Here is a 21,745-nt window from a genome sequence, read left to right as displayed (position 1 = left end):
TTTTGTTTTTTGGTTTTTTTTGAGACAGGGTTTCTCTGTATAGCTCTGGCTGTCCTGGAACTCACTCTGTAGACCAGGCTGGCCTCGAATTCAGAAATCCACCTGCCTCTGCCTCCCAATTGCTGGGATTAAAGGCGTGCACCACCACTGCCCAGCTGATGTTTATCCTTTGATATTAAAGTATATTACTTGAGGCTTGAGAAATGGCTTAGCAATTTAAGAGCACTGGTTGATCTTCCAGAGTTCTTGAGTTCAATTCCTAGCATCCACATGATGGCTCATAGCCATTTACAACTGTAGTCTCATGGAATTTGATGCCCTCTTCTGGTGTACAGGCATACATGCAGACAAAATACCCACATACATAAACAAATAAATGGTTTAATACATAAAAAATGGTTGTGTTTCTTGGATGCATGAAAAGAATAGATCCTGTTTCATAATGTGATCTGTTAATCAGTGTCACTGAGGCCATTGATATTGGGAGTTACTAATATATAGTGTTTATTAATTCCTGTCAGTTTGTTGTGGTGGTATGAGTTTTTTCTGCTATATTGATTTGTGGTTCTGAGATTATTTATTTCTTGTGTTTTCCTGGGTGTGATTAACACTTTCATGTTAACATTTCTAGTGCTTAGAGCTGGAATAGATAGATAGATAGATAGATAGATAGATAGATAGATAGATAGATAGATAGGCAGGCAGACAGATAGATATTGTTTAAATTTAGTTTCGTTGTTGATTGTCTTTCTCCATCTATTGTGACTGAAGGTTTTGCTGGGTATAGTAATCTGGCCTGGCTTCTGGTGTCTCTGAAAGTTTGTAGAACATCAGTTTAGACCCTTCTGCCTTTTAGAAAGCTCCATTGAAAAAAAAAAGCATTAGCCGGGCGGTGGTGGTGCATGCCTTTAATCCCAGCCCTTGGAAAGCAGAGGCAGGCGGATTTTTTAGTTCGAGGACAGCCAGGGCTATACAGAGAAGCCCTGTCTACAAAAAAACAAAAAAACAAAAAGATAAAACAGGCATTATTTTAATAGGTCTGCCTGTATATGTTACTTAGTCATTTTCCCTTGCAGCTTTTAATATTCTTCCTTTGTTCTGTATGCTTAGTGTTTTTATTATAATGTATCATGAGGAATTTCATTTCTGGTCCAGTTTATTTGGTGTTCTGTATGCTTCTTGTACTTTAATAAGCACTTCCTTCTTTTGGTGAGGGAGATTTTCTTCTATGAATTGTAGGCCATGTTTTCTGTGCCTTTTGGCATGGGCTTTCTCTTCTTCTTCTTTCTCTATTTGTATTAGTCTTAGATTTGCTCTTTTCATAGTTTCCAAGATTTTCTGGATGCTTTGTGCCAAAAGGTTTGGTTTGGTTTGGTTTTTGGTTGGTTGGTTGGTTGGTTGGTTGGTCAGTTGGTTTTAAAGTATCCATTTCTTCTATCTTGTCTAGTATTCTGTTGATATGGCTTGCCTCTGAGTTTCCTATTTTGAGTTCCTAAATTTTTCATTTCTAATTTTACCTCAGTTTGCTTTTTAGGGATTCCATTTCTACTTTCATGTTCTGAACTGTTTTCTTCATTTTATTTCACTGTTTGTGTTTTCATAGATTTTATTAGTAGATTCATATCCTCTTTCAGGTCCTTGATTATATTCATAATAGCTGTTTTGAAGTCTTTGTCTTGTGCTTCAGCTGTATTGGAATACTTGGGGCCTGTTGTGGTAAGATTTCCAGACATTAATGAAGACATATTGTCCTGCATCTTCTTTGCTGTTGTTGGTTGTGTTTTTATGCTGGCATCTGGGTTTAGGATGATTGTAATTCTGGGTCTTATTATCTGGTCTTTGTTGGATTTTCCATTCCTCGGTTTCTGTTGCCCTCTCTGGATCTTAGGATCATGTCGCACCAGTGGGTTGTCTGCTTGGAGGTACTTCTGATTACCTTGTGTGTGGGCACTGTCGTTCCCAAGTAGATGTGTTTCTAGGTATCTAGCTACACACAGGAATGGGGATGGGCTGGAATGGGAAGGGCACTGAGGAGGGAAGAAAGCAAGTCTGCCTCAAAGCTTTGTCTCTCTAGAGGATCTGATTTTTCTGGCCACCAGTGGATTTCTAGGGAGAGAGTGTCTCAGGTGTTGGTGGCTGAGACAAAGAGGTAGGGTGAGAAGGAAGGCTATAGGAGAAAATCTTTTTAGTTCCCTGGGAGTGAGGCCAGACAGGAAGGAGAGACCACAGCAGTTGGTCCTTCAAAGCTAGGATAAGACCAGGAAACTGGAATTGGTGAATGGTCAGGAGAGTGAAAATCACTTAGCTGATCTGATCCCCTTGCTTGACCAGAGGTTCCCAGGAGCAAGACAAAGGTATAGGGTGTGAGGAAGGAAGGCTGCAGGAGAGACCCTGCTTAGTTCCCTGGAGTCCATAGCATCCTTTTAAAAATCAAATTGCATTGTTGATATTTCATTCCTTTAAAAAAAAAAGTTTCAGAATTGCATTTTTTTTTCACCAAATTTTGATTTTGTTTTATTTGTAGCATTGGGATGAAACCTAGGACCTCACACAAGCTAAGCAAACACCTAGCCCTGATCCGTGGTCCTAGCCCTTTCCCTTTATAGGGAAACAAGCATGTTTTCGTTTGACTGCCTTAATTGAGACAATTTCTCTTTCACAGAACTTTGCTAGAGTGAAAATGCAGGTCACAATGTCCCTGTCCTCTTTGGTGGGTACGTCTCAGAATTTTAATGAGGAATTCTTAAGACGCTCTCTAAAAACTATTTTGACATATGCTGAAGAAGATCTAGAATTGAGAGAAACCACATTTCCTGATCAGGTGAGAAATGCTACTATGTGTGCATGCACATGTGTGTTTCTGTGCACACGTGTGTGTTCATACATGTGAAGGCCCAGAGGTCAAAGTTGGTGTCATTCCTCAGACACTTTCCCACTCTCTGTCACTGAACCTGGAGTTCCTAGTTTGACTAGGATGCTGACAGTGAGGCCCAAGGATCCTCCTGTCTTTGCCTCAATATGTGCTGGAATTATATGAAATACCAGCCACCACCACACCTGGCCTGTGGGTGCTGAAGACAGACTCAGCCATCTCCACAGCCCCTGTTCTTAAAACAGGTGACCTGGTTGTGTAATTCTGTTCATTTGTAGCAGTAGACATTGGCAGTTCCTGCCAGTTATTCAAATATTAGATTGCCTTTAGGAAAACTAGTTTCACCAAGCTGACTGTTAACACAATGAGAGACGGTTTCCTCCTGTGCTCCTGCAGGCCTCCGTTTGCTGCACCTCATCCCCGCTTACAGTATAGTCAACTGAAGAATGCCCTCCCTTTGCCAACCCACGTATTTGCTGTAACTTGTTTTCAAAGTTCTAGAAGCTTCTCAAAAATAGCTTCTAGACTTATTCAGTTATAGGGAATGAGTGACAAGAAGTGTTTCTCTGACTCTGCTGCAGGTCCAGGATCTGGTTTTCAATCTCCATATGATCCTGTCTGACACTGTGAAGATGAAGGAGCATCAGGAGGACCCAGAAATGCTGATTGACCTCATGTACAGGTAGCCTGTATGTGACGCACCCACTGTTTGTATTATGGGATTTGAATGACACTGGAGTGACATTCCATGAGAAGAAGTATAAAAAAATATTTAAGTGACTTTATAATAGAGATGTATTTGTGTGTGTGAGTACTTCGCTTGTACGTGTGTCTGTACCGCTTGTATGCTGCTGTCTGTAGGAGGCAAAGCCTGCTTTTCTGAGGCTACTTTTGTCAGTGCTTTAAACTCTTCAGTTTGGACTGGAGAGATGGCTCAGCAGTTATGAGCACTTTCTGCTCTTGCAGAGGACCCAGGTTCAGTTTTCAGAGCCACTGCACCCGCTGCACCCTCTCAGGACCTTGCACCTTCTCTGGTCTCCATGAGCACCAGGTACACTGGGTGGATTGACATACCCGAAGGCAGAACACCCACACACAGAAAGGAAGAGTTAAAACATTGACTTCAGCTTGCTGCTATGTTGTAGGGTTTGCAGTGTGAGGGATCAAAGGTAGAGCCTCAGAATATAGGATGTTTATTGCTTGCTTAAAAAAAAAAAGAATTTTTAAAAAATAAATTTGGGGGCTGGAGAGATGGCTCAGCAGTTAAGAGCACCAACAGCTCTTCCTGAGTTCAATTCCCAGCAACCACATGGTAGCTCACAACCATCTATAATGGGCATCCAATGCTATGTTTGACTGTGTCTGAAGACAGTGACAGTGTACCCACATATATGAAATAAATATGACCTGAGCAAGTGGGGCCAGAGCAAGCAGGCCAGAAAAAGTAAAATTAATTAATTAATTAATTTGATTTCCTAGATCTTGAACTTCTTAGAAAAGCCTCATGCTCACATTTTAAATGTAAAAAAGCAATCTTTAAAAAAAATAGAATATGAATGTTTAATGTAATATGAATTGTCATAATTTCAAATTGTGGTTATGACTAGAGATAGTATTTCTAGGTACAGATTTTGAGAAATTTGTAATTACCACTAGATCTTGTAGAACACATAAACAGAACTCAGAGTTGTCTTTCTATGGGGCCCTCTCACAGTTTTGTCCATCATAAGACACACAAATAAAACAAAAGACAAACAAAAAAAACTCCAAATAAAGATGTATATTTTTCTATTTTTCCTTACATATTCATAAATATATAAGTATTTATTATATATTATATAAAATATATTATTATATATTTTTAAATTTAAATATGATCATTTTCTTAGCTGCCAAGTAGCATGTCTCTTTACCCCATCCCAAAATGATAATGTCCATTTCAGGCACTGCTGTGACTTCTCTATCAGTACACAATGACATTTACCAGCCACTTAAACACTTGTCATAACAGGTTGATGCAGTAGCAGGAACTTGTCTAGGTAAATCTGAGGAACCCTCTGAACTCCCAATCAGTTTGGGAAGCTGGCAGCTACTGAGAATCATTTCTATTCCGATTAGAATCGCCAAGGGCTACCAGACGTCTCCAGACCTGCGCCTGACCTGGTTGCAGAACATGGCTGGCAAGCACTCTGAACGGAGCAATCATGCCGAAGCTGCTCAGTGCCTGGTCCACTCAGCAGCCCTTGTTGCCGAGTACCTGAGCATGCTGGAAGACCGGAAGTACCTTCCTGTTGGCTGTGTAACATTCCAGGTAGGATCTGCGGTGTGTGAGAGAGATCAAGGTGTGTCCTTTGGTTTCTACTTTAACCTGGCTATATGGAATCCTTTAATGAGTAAAGAAAGCAGGAAGTAAGACCAGACCTTGGCAAGGTGAATAACAATGTACTCTTTGTTTTGCGAGCTCTTAAGAATGTAATCAGAGCATGTTCTCCACTACTGAGATAGATCTCCAGCACTATTAAAGAGAACCTGATTTTTAATTGAGGATTGAAATTAGGACTTTGATCCTAGGTCCTCTAGAAGAATGAATAGCCAGTGTTCTTAACAGCTGAGCCATCATGATTTTCTTTCATACAAATGTTTTTTTTTTTTAAGATTTATTTTATACACACACACATACACACACACTCTCCCTCTGTTGCCCTCTTCAGAGTAGAACAGCACATCGGATCCCATTACAGATGGTTGTGAGCCACCATGTGGTTGCTGGGAATTGAACTCAGGACCCTGGAAGAGCAGTCAGTGCTCTTAACCACCGAATCATCTCTCTAGCCTTCCTACAAATGTTTTTAATTGCGTGTGTTTGTGATGTGCTTTGGTACAACTGTGAAGATCAGGAGACAGTTTATTTCTACAACTTGCTGTTGGGGGAGTTTTTTAGCAACAGTGTTGTAATTTTATCATCATTTTAAAATAGAGATGTCTCCCTTCTTTGTGTGGCTATGCATAGGGCTGACTCCAGGGGTCTCTCACAGCTGAGTGTGGGCTCTGCTACTTTAAGCTCTACCCCAGCTTCTCTTCTTAACCTGAGCTAATAGCAACATCTAGTTGTCATGTCCACTTTTCATGTTAGGAAAGTGATTCATTGCTAATACCTTGTCTTAGTCAGGGTTTCTATTCCTGCACAAACATCATAACCAAGAAACAAGTTGGGGAGGAAAGGGTTTATTGAACGTACACTTCCACATTGCTGTTGATCACCAGAGGAAGTCAGGGCTGGAACTCAGGCAGGTCAGGAAGCAGGAGCTGATGCAGAGGCCATGGAGAGATGTTCCTTACTGGCTTGCTTCCCCTGGCTTGCTCAGCCTGCTCTCTTATAGAACCCAAGACTTCCAGCCCAGGGATGGCACCACCCACAAGGAGCCCTACCCTCCTTGATCACTAATTGAGAAAATGCCCCACAGCTGGATCTCATGGAGGCACTTCCCAAACTGAAGCTCCCTTCTCTGTGATAACTCCAGCCTGTGTCAAGTTGACACACAAAACCAGCCAGTACATACCTCTTCAATATTTTTCCCTAGAATATTTCATCTAATGTATTAGAAGAGTCTGCTGTCTCAGATGATGTGGTATCTCCAGATGAAGAAGGCATTTGCTCTGGAAAGTACTTCACTGAGTCAGGACTCGTGGGTTTACTGGAGCAAGCCGCTGCTTCCTTCTCCATGGTAGGTGACATTGTTCCCTCAGTCTCTGCCTCGCACCCTTGCCTTTCCCTGGAGAGCGTCTGCTCCAGATGTCCCTAGAGCTGTTCTTCCAGCTCTGCCGCTGCTGTTCCCACTGTGTGTCCTAGCAACCCGTGGCTTTCCCCAGTGTTCTCATTCACTTGTTTATGAACCAGGATTAATCTGCAATTTTTTCTTGGTTTACAAAATATTTTCTGAAACCTTTAAATTTTAAAAAAAGAAAGAACAAAATAAAACTTCTCTGAGCTTTTAAGCTCTATCTGAGTAGATTAACACATTTTTATAATGTGTCTTTCGGGTGAATTGGAGATAATTTTTCCCTATATGTTGAGCTGTGCTTGTGCAGTGAACCTTTCTGAGTCGGTTTTGGAGGACTGGCTCATGCCTGTCAGAGTTCATCCTGCATCCTTTACCTGCTTGCCCTGCTTATATAATTTGAGGCCTCGTTCCCTCCCATCTGTATGTGAAGAACTGAAGCCAAAGCTGCCAAGGGGATCTAGGACAGGCATTTATAGAAGGAACATAACCTAACCCCTAACCTTGAGCGTCTGTGATAGACAGTCCCTGCTTCCTTTGATTTTACTGCTTAGTGTCCCAGCACCAGTTGGGACCAGGAAAGGGTAAGAGCAAAGCTTGAGATGATGTCCAGAGCTGCTCTGCCCCCTAGAGCTCCATTTCTTCTCTAGGTCTTGCCCCTTTGTTCTGGAGCGTGTTGATTAAGTGCATCGAGTTCAGTTTGAACTCCAGATGTAGTAGCTTTGTTATTTCAGATGCAAGTTATTCAGTCTTTTCATGTCTCACTTTTCTTAACTGTTAAACACATCTAATAATAATTTGTACCTCAGGTTGGCATGAAGAAGGGGTAAAGAAACTCATATGTAGAGAGTGCTCATTCTTTAGTCAGTGCTAGTGCACTGGCATTATTACCATCTTTATCCTTGCTGGTCCTTAGGTCCCTCATGTTTAAGTATAATGATTTTCAAGCTCTTAAAATTATTTTTTCAGATTTCACTCCTTTCAAAAATGTCCTATTTCTAAGGACCATGATCATTCCATTTTTGTCATAGCCTGGAGGGTTTTTTTTTTTTTTGCTACTGACAGAGTAATTTAGTAATTTTCTGTGTCTTAATATACATGTAATATATTAAGTATTGTAGTATACTCAGTAATTCACAGAAGTACATCTAGATTAAAGACTAATGGTCTGTTGTGCAGAAATTCTTTTGTTTTTATGTAGTACTAATATATTAATTCTTTTTAAGTTTTTAATTTAATTAAGATACTAGAGAATTTTAGTTATGCTAAATTTATTTCCCTATTGAAGCTACATTATTGCTTAAAGATCGTCCTGTGATCATGGAAGTCTTATCCATGGGAAAGCACATGTGCTGATCTGTGATACCCTGGGAAGCTGCTCTCTCCTCCCATTACAGTGCTATCTGCTAGGATAAAATGCAGCCCCAGTGCCAACATGCCAAAACCTGTATGTCTTTAAAGATCAAGTTATTTAAAGACTTCCCAAGAAATTCTAGTAAGCAGCTTCCTATGCCAACTTACAATTTTAGAAAGAGAAATGGTTTAGGTTTTTCCAGAGGCTACAAATGCTCTGATTTTAAGAGAATAGGAGATCTGTTACCTATATAATAATTGAATTTCTTGCAGTTCTCAGAACTCGTTTTCAAGAGTTTATATGCACATATCCATATTTACCTTAGTGAAGTCATTATAAGAAAGACAAGAACAGGATGTCCAATTCGAATTATACATCATCATAAATATTGATGGATGTATAGAGTAAAAAAACATACCCATTTGAGTCCTTTCAGAGGAAATGATACAGTACATAAAATTGGCATTTAAGATTTTTTGTTTGTTTGGTTTGGTGGGTTTGGGGGTTTTTTGTTTTTTGTTTTTATGGGGGTTTTTTTGTTTTGGTTTGGTTTTGGTTTTGGTTTTTCGAGACAGGGTTTCTCTGTGTAGCCCTGGCTGTCCTGGAACTCACTCTGTAGACCAGGCTGGCCTTGAACTCAGAAATCTGCCTGCCTCTGCCTCCCAAGTGCTGGGATTAAAGGTGTGTACCACCACTGCCTGGCAGCTTTTAATACGCTTAAAAATTAGACCTGTTGGGAAAGCTTCAGTAGTATTATCTTAATAAAAGTGGTGAATTTACAAATTCTAATTATCTTAACTTTTCATTGATCTAAAAGAAAGCGGTATCTCACAGATACTATTTTGTAGGCGGGCATGTACGAAGCAGTTAATGAGGTTTACAAAGTACTCATTCCTATTCATGAAGCCAATCGGGATGCGAAGAAGCTCTCCACAATCCATGGCAAACTTCAGGAAGCATTCAGCAAAATTGTTCACCAGGTAACCACAGTTCCCACTTCTGACTTTATGAACTGCAGAGTTGTCTATAGACCTGAACACTGCCTTGTGCTCACACCTAACCAGATACCACGGAATGGCCATTTATCTAAAGTGGTCATGACTATTAGAAAATCCCCAAATTACTTTTTTCTTTGTCAAATTTTGAATTATTACTATTTAGCAATGTGTCAGAATTTTATCTGTATTAAATTGTAGATTATACTTATGGGTTTGATACTTAACACCTGTTTCTTTGCTGCCAAAAAGTTTTTGTGTATTTATTAACTTTTTTGTTGAATGCTGTGAAAATGTAATGAAATCTTAGTATTTTTACTGCTGTAGCTGTGTTTCTCCTACACCTGAACTCTCCCCCAGTGTTTCTAATATAAAAATAATGACAGAAACAAGTTTTTATACAATTATAGAGTGATTTTAGTACTTTACTTCACCAAAATCAGAATCAATTAAACTATATTGGAAAATGAAATAGACTATTAGTGGTTGGTGCCTTCTGACTAAGTCATTGGCTCCACTGAAATGTCCTGTTGGGCCTCCTCCTCCTCCTCCTCCTCCTCCTCCTTCTATCCCTCTTCCTTGTGCTTGATTTTGCTCCCTTCACATGCACGACCTCCACAAGGCAGTGGAGGAGTGGCTGACCACCCACACGTGCGTGAAGTGGAGGAGTGGCTGACCACCCACACGTGCGTGAAGTGGAGGAGTGGCTGACCACCCACACGTGCGTGAAGCTCTAGAACAGCCTCACTCTTCACTAGCTTACCACCATGGCCAAGCTGTTATAAATGAGTAGACAGAATCTGAAAGTAAAGTAAGTTGATCCTGTTAAGCCGAAACTCTATTATAATCTTCGAAAATATTGAAGTGGCGAAAGGTTGGTTAGGCTTCATGGTGGTAATGGGTACTTTTTATAATCAGTTATGCACATGCTCTGAGGAACTTCATCTGCCTTGGGAGCCCAATAATGCAAATTATACATATCCATTCTGCAACACATAGAACTACTAGCGGTTTTCCAGAACGTTCATCCATTTGATTTGAGTCCGAAATGTGAGTGAGACACAGAAATAGAATAAGTGGCAGATTCTCTTTCCCTAAAATGTGTACGTAGACTTAAAAAGTACTTTTACTTTTAAAGCTCAGCTTTTCAAAGGCAAAATTTTAGGAATTAAGTTTCGAACAACTAACTGTGTTATAAAATTTCTTTTGATCTTAGATGATAGAATATGTTTTGTTTAAGTATTTTGTTACTCTCTGAGAAGAACTTGTGGTATGGTACCGTATAACTGACCTTCCTTTGGCCTCTTTGTTCTTTTGAACAGTTTTTTTTATGACTTGCCCTTTTTTTACTTTTTATTACACAGAGTACTGGCTGGGAGGTAGGTAATTCTTTAGTTAGTTAAAGACACTAATAGATGGATTTGACCAGATTTCTTATGCCAATGCTTTGCCCACATGTGCTAGCTGTGGGCATTCTGTTGCTGTCTGCTTATCAACTGAATTCATTAACCAAAGAAATGTTGTTAAAATACTGTAAGTTATTTTAAGAACTGTTTGATGTAGAGGTTCTAGGCAGTGCATGGAAACTCATTTCACTAATGAGATTCTTTGGTAAATGAGCCACTGTGTTACCACTCCAGTTTGGTTTTATCCTTTGACGCATTTGTCATCAACACGTAGACACAGATTTCTTCCTTAACCATATTTCACTCACTTACAGAGGTCGATTTATATGTTATTGCTCAGAGGTATAAGTAGAAAATATTTTATTTGTCTGCTGCTGTCAATCAGAGGACATACTATTTTCTGTGCCTTTGTATAAGAGAAAAATCATCTGTGTATGATACTGGCATCCTCTCAGTGAAAATGGATGCAGACTATGGAGATAAGGAAGTATAGGTGGGAAGTAGGCACGCTGGAATTGATAAACAGTTCTTAATTTGATCATGAGTCACTTTGCCCTGGGTATAGCCCTCACCATAGGAAAGAAATTTATTTTGTTCACTTAAATTTAGATGGGGGAGCAAGATAGAGAAACTGAGAAAACAGCATTTAGAATTTTGACTTTATATTCTGGTAGTGTTTATTCCTGTATAATGAATACATTTGCTTCCTTTTATGTAGTAGTTAAATTTGGCAATGTTAAATATAAAATAAATCTTATCTGAAATTGAATTTTTCATCTTTTTGTAAAGGAGAAAATTCCCTAAATTACACCCTAATAGTGAATATGGTCCTGGACTAGATGCGTAGCTTTGCCTCTCAACTTATATTGGCTAAATATAGAAGACTTCTCTATTTGATTCCTTACAGTCTCTTTTTGGAGACCCAGAAAGAAAACTTAGAGACAGATGTCACCAGTGGATGTCCTCCCATTCTGAAATAGCGCCTGCCTCTACTTAGCTTTACATGAGCCATCACATGTACATCCACGTTCACCCTCCAGATTAAATGTGCATGACCTCGTTAATACCTGAAATATAATCCTTATTTCTATGGCTTCATTTAGATATATGCAGAGTCTTGCCACAGCCATCTCCAAGGGATAAGGTTCCTCATGGATATTCTAACATGAAACAGAATTAGCTGAAAACTAGACATAAAATTAAGACTATATTAAAACCTCTGAGCAGTTTTTTACTAGTCTGCTTAATGCTAAATCGACCCCTGGACGATGTCTCTCCACGGTTTTGACACTAACACCATTCCCCTCCCATCCTGTGCTGCATGGCAATGGTTGCGTAAGCCTTGCTTCCCTGTTTGCATCCTCGTCACTGCCTGTGCTGGATCTTCAGCTTCACAGCAACTGAACTTGGTGCACGTGTGGTGTTTGCTGTACTTGTTAGACTTAAGTGGATGCTTGCATTTTAAAACTGTGTTTGCTACCATTTACTGCTTAAATGTTTTGAAATTCCCCTAATTAAAATGCTTTCTGTTTTCTCTCTCTGGCCCCTGGTTGCTGACCTACTCCCTCCTTTTACTATTGTCTATTGTGGTAAGTTCCTATCTTGTGAATATTTTCCTGTTTAACTCTGACAGCTTCAGTGATTTCATTTTTTTCTGAAAATTGTTTCTTAGCTAATTTCTTAGTATTCTCATAGAATGCTCATGGATTGATACCTAGTAAGGACAATTTTTATATAGTATAAGGTTCTTTGAGTCTGCATTGTACCTCATTTTATATTCTGTTCTTGATTCAGTAGAAATTATTTGACTTAGCAAAGCTTTTAGGAAACAGGGTGAGAGACAGAGAGAGAGAGAGAGAGAGAGAGAGAGAGAGAGAGAGAGAGAGAGAGAGAGACGGAGGGAACTCACAACCATGTTTAGCAGTTTACTGAAGTGTTTACATGTCAAGTGACACATTGTGAAACTCTCAAGAACTTGCCACTGTTGATTACCAACTTTTGTTCCTAAATATCTTAATTTTCATTTTTCCCAAAGCCCATTTACTGTTCTCTAAATAATATGAAATAAACCATTTTCTATGGTGTACTTAAAATATTTTTAAAAGAAAAAATTAATTTCTGTGTGAAAATTTGATGAACATTTCACATTTTATGTATATCCATTTATTTTTATTTATTTATTTATTTATTTATTATTTTTATGTAAGACACTCCAGAAGAAGAGTCTGATCTCATTATGGATGGTTGTGAGCCACCATGTCGTTGCTGGGATTTGAACTCATGACCTTCAGAAGAGCAGTCAGGGCTCTTAACCACTGAGCCATCTCTCCAGCCCCATCCATTTATTTTTAAAAGATGTATTTTTTCATTTGCCAAATAGTTATCAATCTGCTTGAAGAAATTTATCACCGTAAACTCATTTTTTTCAAAACAACTCTATTCAAGTATTGATAACATAGTCACATAACATTTCTCTATTAAAAATAGGCCGGGCGGTGGTGGCGCACGCCTTTAATCCCAGCACTTGGGAGGCAGAGGCAGGCGGATTTCTGAGTTTGAGGCCAGCCTGGTCTACAGCAACTCTACAAAGCACTTCTGAGAACACACAGTTCTTCCCACTCAATGGCCCTGTAGCCAGCATACCTAGTGTCTTGTTCCAGAGTTAAAGCCCATGAGTGCTTTCTACCCTCTACCCATTCTCTCTCTCTCTCTCTCTCTCTCTCTCTCTCTCTCTCTCTCTCTCTCTCCTCTTTTATCACACATCCTCCCCTGCAACCTGAAAGTATCCTATGCTCCACCCTCAAAACATAACAAACAAAAAGTTCCAGGACAGCCAAGGCTACACAGAGAAACCCTGTCTCAAAAATACCAAAAAAATAAAATAAAATAAAATAAAATAAAATAAAATAAAATAAAATAAAATAAAATAAACCATATCCTCTCCCTTTAGAGAGATGGCCGCTCTCTACTCCATGTATCTTTGGTACCCAGAACAACTAGGGAGAAAAGTTAACATTATAAAGATAAACTCGGATACAGTACTGAAGACATCTATATCCCCTATGCTTTGACCTAGAAGTATCTAAAATGATTGCCTTAAACTCATCACTAAGTTGGATAAACATAAATGTGAGTTAATGCTTTGGTTTTTGTGAGTTCAGAAACACTGACTACAGTTCTGGCTTCTTTACTATTGTTGAATTTAAATATTATAATTTATTTAAGTAAATAAAATGAATGCAGAATTAGAAACAGCTAATTACAGAAGAGGAGAGGAATGAACCTAAACAAGGAGTGTTTTTGTTTTGTTTGTTATGTTTTGAGGGTGGAGCATAGGATACTTTCAGGTTGCAGGGGAGGATGTGTGATAAAAGAGGAGAGAGAGAGAGAGAGAGAGAGAGAGAGAGAGAGAGAGAGAGAGAGAGAATGGGTAGAGGGTAGAAAGCACTCATGGGCTTTAACTCTGGAACAAGACACTAGGTATGCTGGCTACAGGGCCATTGAGTGGGAAGAACTGTGTGTTCTCAGAAGTGCTTTGTAGAGTTGCTGTCTGCCTGGTGACAGACTGGAAGGTGGATCTAGTAGGACCTTGCTATACTGTTTTGTTTTGCTGCCTCTGCTGGCTCTGTGGTCAGCAAACTGTAGATGATATTAGATATGACATTTTTTCTGGGGATAGAGATATATAATGACTAGGATTGAACTTCAGATTAGAAACTGGTTAGGCTGAATCTGAGATGAGCATGCCTGTTAAACTACCACTTGATTTTTACATTGGATTATACAAGAGAGTTATGGTAGAGGATGGCACTGTAATGTAGAGATAAAGCAAACAGAAGGAGAAGTAACCCTATAGTGTATTACTCAGCAGGCTTGGTGGCACGTGCTTTTAATCACAGGGTCAGGAGGAGGCTGAGGCTGGGAGATCAAGGGTTCAAGGCCAGTCTTGGCTACATAGGGAGTTCTAGGCTACTCTGGACTACATGAAAGCCTGCTTTAAACCGTTGTTGAGTCCTCAGGTTTCTATTTGTGAGTGGATTATGGGAAAATGTAGCTGAAGCAAAGTTTTGATTTGGGTGTCACATAAAATGCCAGAAATTGTTGGGTATTTTTTTCATTTTGTTTTGTTTTGTTTTGTTTCATCTGTAAGATGAGGATCAAAATAGTGGTACTAGTCACAGAATTCTGCCAACTATTAATGTAGTACATGTAGGCTGGGCATGCTGTTGTATGTCTATAGGTTCAGCTGTCTGTAGACCAAAGCAGGATGATTGGGAGTTCAAGGCCAGCATAGACTAAAAAACTAAAAAGAAAAGAAAGTTAATATAATACATATAAAGTATTTATGACACAGCAAATACTCAGACGTGTTGGAGATCACTTGTATTGCTGCTATGTTTACACTATTGACATTACCATTACTCTCACTTGAAATCTGTTGGTTTTGCTGATGGTGCTGATATAATGGGGATCAGACCCATAGACAAGTCTAGACAAGTACTGGAGTACTGAGCTATCCCCAGTTCCTGTTAAAATCAACATAAAATTTAAGCAAAGAGGCCAAGTGCAATGGCACATCCTATAACCCCACCCATTCCAGAGGAGGGGGCAAAAGGATCACATGTCTGAGGCCAATCTGGAAATTTTAGCAAAGTCTTTTTTTTTTTTTTTTAAAGATTTATTTCTTATTATGAATGAGTACACTGTAGCTGTCTTCAGATGCACCAGAAGGGGGTGTCAGATTTCATTACTGGTGGTTGTGAGCCACCATGTGGTTGCTGGGATTTGAACTCATGACCTTCCAAAGAGCAGTTGGTGCTCTTACCTGCTGAGCCATCTCACCAGCCCTTTAGCAAAGTCTTATCTCAACATAGAAAATGAAAAAGAAAAAGGGATGAGATGCCATCCATTGCTAGAGTGTTTACCAGGGCATGGAAGGCACTGGATCAACCCCTCAAAAAAATCAGTTAATAAGACGTTCCATTTAATATGTTCCCAAGTAGAAATCTTGGCCAAAAGAATCTGACAACTAGTCTTTAGAAAGACTAGGCCTAACAGAAGGGAAAGGGGATGAGCACTGTGTCCAGTACTGACATGCTTGTGTGGAAGTCAGGGAATGTGGGACACAGCCAAGTGTCCTGGTCCAAGTGCATGCTATCCCACCAAGCTCCTTCCTTACAAAGAAAACAAAGCTAGAACAGATGTAAATATGTTTGACATGGAATGCAGTTTTCTTTGCTGGTGCCTAGTTTAATCTTAACCTACAGAGTTAAGAAAACCATAAGTAAAACCACTTATAAAGAATAAGCTATATATAATGTGGGAGTGGTGTGAAATTCAGATATAATGCTAACTTATAGGAAAGTTATTCAAAACAAAAGCAGGTATCAAAACAAAAGAAAATTAAGTTGGAGGAACTTTTTTTTTTTGTTTTTTTGTTTTGTTTTGTTTCTGCAAGTGAAGCTACATGATTATGCTTTGAAAACTAGATATTGGCCAGTAGGTGAGCAGTAGAAAGTTCTAAATCAAAATACCGTTACTCGGACTCTTAGCCTCTCTTTGTGCTCACCTTCTTCAGCACACTCATGTGCACATGCACCATCCAGGAACTCCTTGTCATCTCTCTGATGCTCTTGTCTCCTTGGTTTCTATTGATTTTCTCTGCTCCACCCACGCTGTTCTCCATTCTGTTCCTCAAATACATTAGGTAGGCTCTTGCCTTAGAGCCTCTGCACTGGCTCTCCCTCTAGCTGGAGTATATTTTCCCCAGAAATCAATGTGAATAGCTTTGTACCTCTTCCCTCAGCTGTCACCTGCTTGATGAGGCCTCTGTCTGTCTCGCTGGTGAAGTCATGTGTTGCAATACCTGATGAACCTTAGGTGTTCAGTACTTGAATGGATGGTTTGGTTTCCTTCACATATGTTCCCTTTTCTGATTGGATCTAACTTTTTTTTCTCCCGTATCTACTGGAGCGTCCCCTCCTTTTTCCTCTGTTGACATGCCCGCTCCCTCCTTTTTATGTGAGCCCTCTAGATGGCTGGAACCCTAACTATTTGGCTCCAACAAAATTAATCTTCTATTCTTGATAGTACTCTGTAATATTTGATTTCATATTTTATTCTTTTGAGGAGCAAGTCTTATTTTTATTCTATCAGTGAAGATAAATAATAGCTAACATAACAATATCAATACAAAAGGTTTGTTTAAAAGGGTAGCTACATTTTAGTCCAATGTAGGCAGCAAGTCATGGTACCTACCCAGTTAGGTCACATCGCAAGACTGTGTGTGTTTTGGGAACATACACATTATGGGTTTTCTCTGAAAAGACTAATAAAATTGAAGCAACTTAGTAATTACTATTATACCATTATTGAGAGTTGGAAAGTTTAGCTAAGGGAAGTGAATCCTAATTACTATCTTCAGATATTAAGGATTTAAAATAATATTTTAACCTGGAAGCCTCTGAAGCCATACAGCTAGAGTAGGATATTCTAATATTTTTTGGTTTTCAGAAGGACAGTTTTCATGTATGAAACATAGTTTGAAAGCTAACAGTCACAGATTTGTAAGCAGTCATCTTAGGGCTTTTGCTTGTGTTGCATACAGTGCCTTCTTGCCATGATTGTCAAAGTAATGCATACTATTGCCTACTGCTGGGTCCAATACAAATTGTTGGGAAATATATTTAATTCACCCAGAGATTTCATTTACTGTAAGAATCAGTTAATATTTGTTACATTTTAAAATGAAAAAAAAAATATTTTAAAGTTAGAAATTTTATTTTTTAGTTCCAAAGGTTTTTTGTTTTTTTGTTTTGGTTTTTTTTTTTTTTTGGTTTTTTTTTTTTTTTTTTTTTTTTGGTTTTTTTGAGACAGGGTTTCTCTGTATAGCCCTGGCTGTCCTGGAACTCACTCTGTAGACCAGGCTGGCCTCAAACTCAGAAATCTGCCTTTCTCTGCCTCCCAAGTGCTATATTAAAGGCATGGGCCACCACTATCCGGCTCAAAGGTATTTTTCTTACTGTGGATGAGAATATGGGGTTATCTTACTTTTTCTTGCTTTGGTATTATAAAACTGATAAATTAAGGATCAAAGTTTCTCATTTTGCTTAATTACCTATAACATTTATTGTTCACTTTTTAAATGTATATACCATCTGGCCTTTTCTATATAGCAAAAATAAATATAAAGCAATTTAGGTTTAAGGAGAATTAAGAAGAACTTCATGCTTTAGTGGTTTGTATGTGAGTCGCTGCAGAATCCTTCTGAAACTGCTTTGGGTCTGCATTCTCCAAAGTGCCCAGATGTTGTCCTTATTGAAAGAATTGGTTCTCCCTGAATTTGTGTGAGAATTGGAATAATTTTTCTGCCATTGTATGTGCTGTATAGTTAATGTTAAGTCATATCACAGAATTGTGTCTTTCTGGATGGTCATACAGGATATCACTGGAAAGACCATAAAACGGAAGCAGGATAGTAATTCTAATACGTAGGCAGAGCATTGGGAAGTTTGCTGGGTGCTTTTGGCGGTCTTTAAAATACAACTCATCTCAAAATGTTGTTATTACCTTGCACTCAGATTTTCCCTTTCTATTTCATTTATACTTTTCTACATACAAATGTTTTTATTAATGATGATGCTGATTAAAGAATTTCTACATTAGTGCTTCTGAAGGGTCTTGATGGCCGCTGATTTTGTACTCTATGCCAGTGGCTATCTTGGCTCTTCACTTCTGTGGTCTCTTTTTAATATACTCAGAGACAAGGAGAAGGATTGTGTTGACTTGAAAATGTTTTAATGGTATATTTTAATTAACTTTTATATTAAGACCTTTTGGTTCGGTAAGGAAAATACGTTAATATAACCAAACTGAATGGACTTAAAAAGAAAGACCAATTTGTTTCATTTGATAAGAAATTAATTTGCATAATCCTTGTTAGGAATATTGAAGAAAGCCTATTTTATTTGTTTTTACCCTTATTTGAAAATAAACATAATTTTGAGCTAATTTTTTGCAGTGTTTTAGAAATTTTATAATAGAGCAATCTAAACATAATATAAGAAAACAAAAAGTCTTTGTATTAAATTTTCTCATTTTTGTACACCTAGGATGGTAAGCGGATGTTTGGCACCTATTTCCGTGTTGGTTTTTATGGAACCAAGTTTGGGGATTTGGATGAACAGGAATTTGTTTACAAAGAACCTGCAATAACCAAACTCGCAGAGATTTCTCACAGATTGGAGGTAAATGCCCTGGTAGTTCACAAATGTCATATTTCTATAGAAAGTAGATTTTCCCATCAATTTTAATTAAGTAAGTCATATAAATGACTTCTGTGGTATATAAGAATTTTTGAGTGGTACAATAGCATCCTTTAAATCTTTTATGACAACAGTAAATTATTATTAGCTATACTTTTGAGAGCTTATTTTTACACATATTTTCTAAGCTCCTTTACCCGCCAGTATTACTCTGATTTGTCTGTGCTTGAGTAAGAGATGAGAAGTTAAGTAGCAGTGTGTAATGAGATTGGAAACAGAAGCCTAGGAAATAGCTGACTCACAAGGTCCAATCAGATGTCCTCTGAGGTAAAATACTAGAGCCACACCTGGAGAACACTGGAGTAGCTCTTTAGAACTCCTTGCTTGCCGGGTGGTGGTGGCGCACACCTTTAATCCCAGCACTTGGGAGGCAGAGGCAGGCTGATTTCTGAGTTTGAGGCCAGCTTGGTCTACAGAGTAAGTTCCAGGACAGCCAGGACTACACAGAGAAACCCTGTCTCAAAAAAAAAAAAAAAAAAACCTCCATAGATGACTGCTTTATATTGACTTTATATTTACATCTTTCCATTCCGGTCACTCTTCTGAACCTTTCTTTTCTTGCTCCAAGTGGCTGGTACCTCAGGTGCATTAATGTCACCAAGGAGAATCTCAGATCCAACCCCAGACTTTCTAAATCAAAGTCTACATTTTGACAAGATCCTTAAGAGACTTATTCACACAGAATAGTTTGTGAAACAGGGCTCTAGGCTGGCATCTACTCTGAGCGGGTGTTGACTCTTACAGGTGACTTTACTGGCTTTGGGTTCCATAAACTGGTTCGAACTATGACTCCTTACTTTTATAAGTTAGGTAGGTCTTGAGAAATACCAAGACCGTGTTACCCAAACTTAATCCTGAAAAGCCCCTTTGTAGGAGGTGTGAGGATAATTTCTGGCAGTCCTCCTGGATGGCTGCATTTGAAGGTCACCTCCTTTGCTGTCTTAGTTTTTCCTTCTGAACCATTGCCCGAACTGCAGCTCTTGAGGTCCCCTTGTAAAAACCTGAGCTTTTATTGGAGAAAAAAACTTAGCTGTTATTTGATTACATGGGTGGAACTGGCATAGCTAGAAGAGAACCTCCCAACTCTTCTAGTCTTGGTGAGGAGTCTTCCTCAGGGGCCTACTCTGCTTCACTGGGAGATTCGTGTAAAGATTTCCTCCTCTTCATTACAGGGATTTTATGGAGAAAGATTTGGAGAGGATGTGCTTGAAGTAATCAAGGACTCTAATCCTGTAGACAAGTGTAAATTAGATCCAAACAAGGTAGGTTGATTACATTATAATGGTGTGTGATTGTGCCTTTGAAGGTTTCTGCATTGTTTTGCTTGACACATACTAGGTGCCAGATTACTGTTGGTTAATTCAGACCTTTTCCCTTTTCAGGCATACATTCAGATTACCTATGTAGAGCCATTCTTCGACACCTATGAGATGAAGGACAGAATCACTTATTTTGACAAAAATTATAATCTCCGGCGTTTTATGTACTGTACACCCTTCACTTTAGATGGCCGTGCTCATGGGGAACTTCATGAACAGTTCAAACGGAAGACCATTCTAACAACGTCTCATGCCTTTCCTTACATTAAAACAAGGGTCAATGTCACTCACAAAGAAGAGGTAACTCCACAGTGGAGGAAAAAATTCACACAACTAGTATATTCACACTGGGAACTTTTATATGTGGTTTTAGCAGAAGATGTATCCCACCCTCTTTGCATACTAGGATTTTACTATTGTTGCTTGTTCGTTTTTGGCTATCTTCTAAGTTGATAATTCATTCTCAGCTTATGCTTTTTAAAGTATTTATTGATTTTTATGTTTATTAATTTAGGGATTGAGGTTTTGATTTTGTTACATGAAAGCTTATCATGGGTCCCCATTTCTTCTGACTTCCTTATTTAAATCTCAGTAGGTAGCCTTCAGTCAGTACACTGATCTGATTGCTACTGTTTACTCAGATAATCTTAACACCAATTGAAGTTGCTATCGAAGACATGCAGAAAAAGACGCAGGAATTGGCATTTGCAACGCATCAGGATCCAGCAGACCCCAAAATGCTCCAAATGGTCCTCCAGGGGTCTGTAGGAACAACTGTAAACCAGGTTCGTGCTTCTTGCTTGAGTGTGTGCCATTGGCTTACATACTGGACTTGAAGAAACATTGTAATGTTTGTAGAATGACAGAATCGTGCAAATTAGGTAGAAAGAGTATGTATTGGATTAGTCACATGGTACTGAAGTATAAATGGAAGTAAATGGAAAAACATCTCTGCCACAGTTCATACTTCCTCCTCCTGTGCCTATGCTTATATTATAGAAATTTGGTCACTTAAAATAGTCTTTGCTGAATGGTTGTGGTGGCATGTGCTCTTAAACCCACACTGGGGAGGCAGAGGCAGGCAGATCTCTGGGAGTTTAAGGCCAGCCTAGTCAATATAACAAGTTCTAAACCAGATGAGACTACATAATGAGACCCTGCCTCATAAAACAAAACAAAATTCTTTCATTAAAAAAAAGTATACATGGGGCTGGAGAGATGGCTCAGCGGTTAAGAGCACTGACTGCTCTTCCAGAGGTCCTGAGTTCAGTTCCCAGCAACCACATGGTGGCTTACAACCATCTGTAATGAGATCTGATGCCCTCTTCTGGAGTGTCTGAAGATACCTACAATGTACATTTAAACATAAAATAAATAAATCTTAAAAAAAAAAAAAAAGTATATACATGATACACATGATTCAAAAAAGACTCATTTCCAGAGCTGTATTTAACACATGAACCTCTGCTCTCTCAGATTCTCCACGCTGCTTCCTTCTCCAGAGCTTCTTCACAATGAGCTCATCAAATAAACAATCTGGAATCATTTAGAAAATTATAATAATATCTTCATATAAGATAGCACTATTGGTTTTCATACATGTTGAAAGTCGTTATAACATCCTCTGTAGTTGGTTTGCTGAGAGAGTCTTTCTCATGATTTTAGGCATGGCCCCAATCTTTTTTTTTTTTTTTTT

General features: G+C 38.8%; 1 protein-coding gene across 7 annotated transcripts in view; it reads left to right on the top strand.

Moving 5' to 3' along the window:
* Window positions 1-21,745, top strand: part of Dock7 (dedicator of cytokinesis 7) — a 206,303-nt gene that overhangs the window by 172,665 nt on the left and 11,893 nt on the right. For 4 of the 7 annotated variants that reach the window (XM_031377915.1, XM_031377919.1, XM_031377916.1 and 1 more), the window contains 10 exons: window positions 2,663-2,821; window positions 3,454-3,554; window positions 4,991-5,183; window positions 6,454-6,597; window positions 8,854-8,985; window positions 10,365-10,379; window positions 18,527-18,652; window positions 19,903-19,992; window positions 20,113-20,349; window positions 20,691-20,834. In XM_031377915.1, coding sequence (XP_031233775.1) covers window positions 2,663-2,821; window positions 3,454-3,554; window positions 4,991-5,183; window positions 6,454-6,597; window positions 8,854-8,985; window positions 10,365-10,379; window positions 18,527-18,652; window positions 19,903-19,992; window positions 20,113-20,349; window positions 20,691-20,834 — 1,341 coding nt within the window. Of the gene's footprint in view, window positions 1-2,662; window positions 2,822-3,453; window positions 3,555-4,990; window positions 5,184-6,453; window positions 6,598-8,853; window positions 8,986-10,364; window positions 10,380-18,517; window positions 18,653-19,902; window positions 19,993-20,112; window positions 20,350-20,690; window positions 20,835-21,745 lie in introns of all 7 variants that reach the window. The other 3 variants (XM_031377913.1, XM_031377918.1, XM_031377914.1) reach the window with 2 other exon arrangements.

This window comes from Mastomys coucha, unplaced genomic scaffold (assembly GCF_008632895.1).
Source record: "Mastomys coucha isolate ucsf_1 unplaced genomic scaffold, UCSF_Mcou_1 pScaffold18, whole genome shotgun sequence".
Lineage (NCBI taxonomy): Eukaryota > Metazoa > Chordata > Mammalia > Rodentia > Muridae > Mastomys > Mastomys coucha.
The sequence above is the reverse complement of the archived record's forward strand: the minus strand, read 5'-3'. Positions and strand labels throughout refer to the sequence as shown.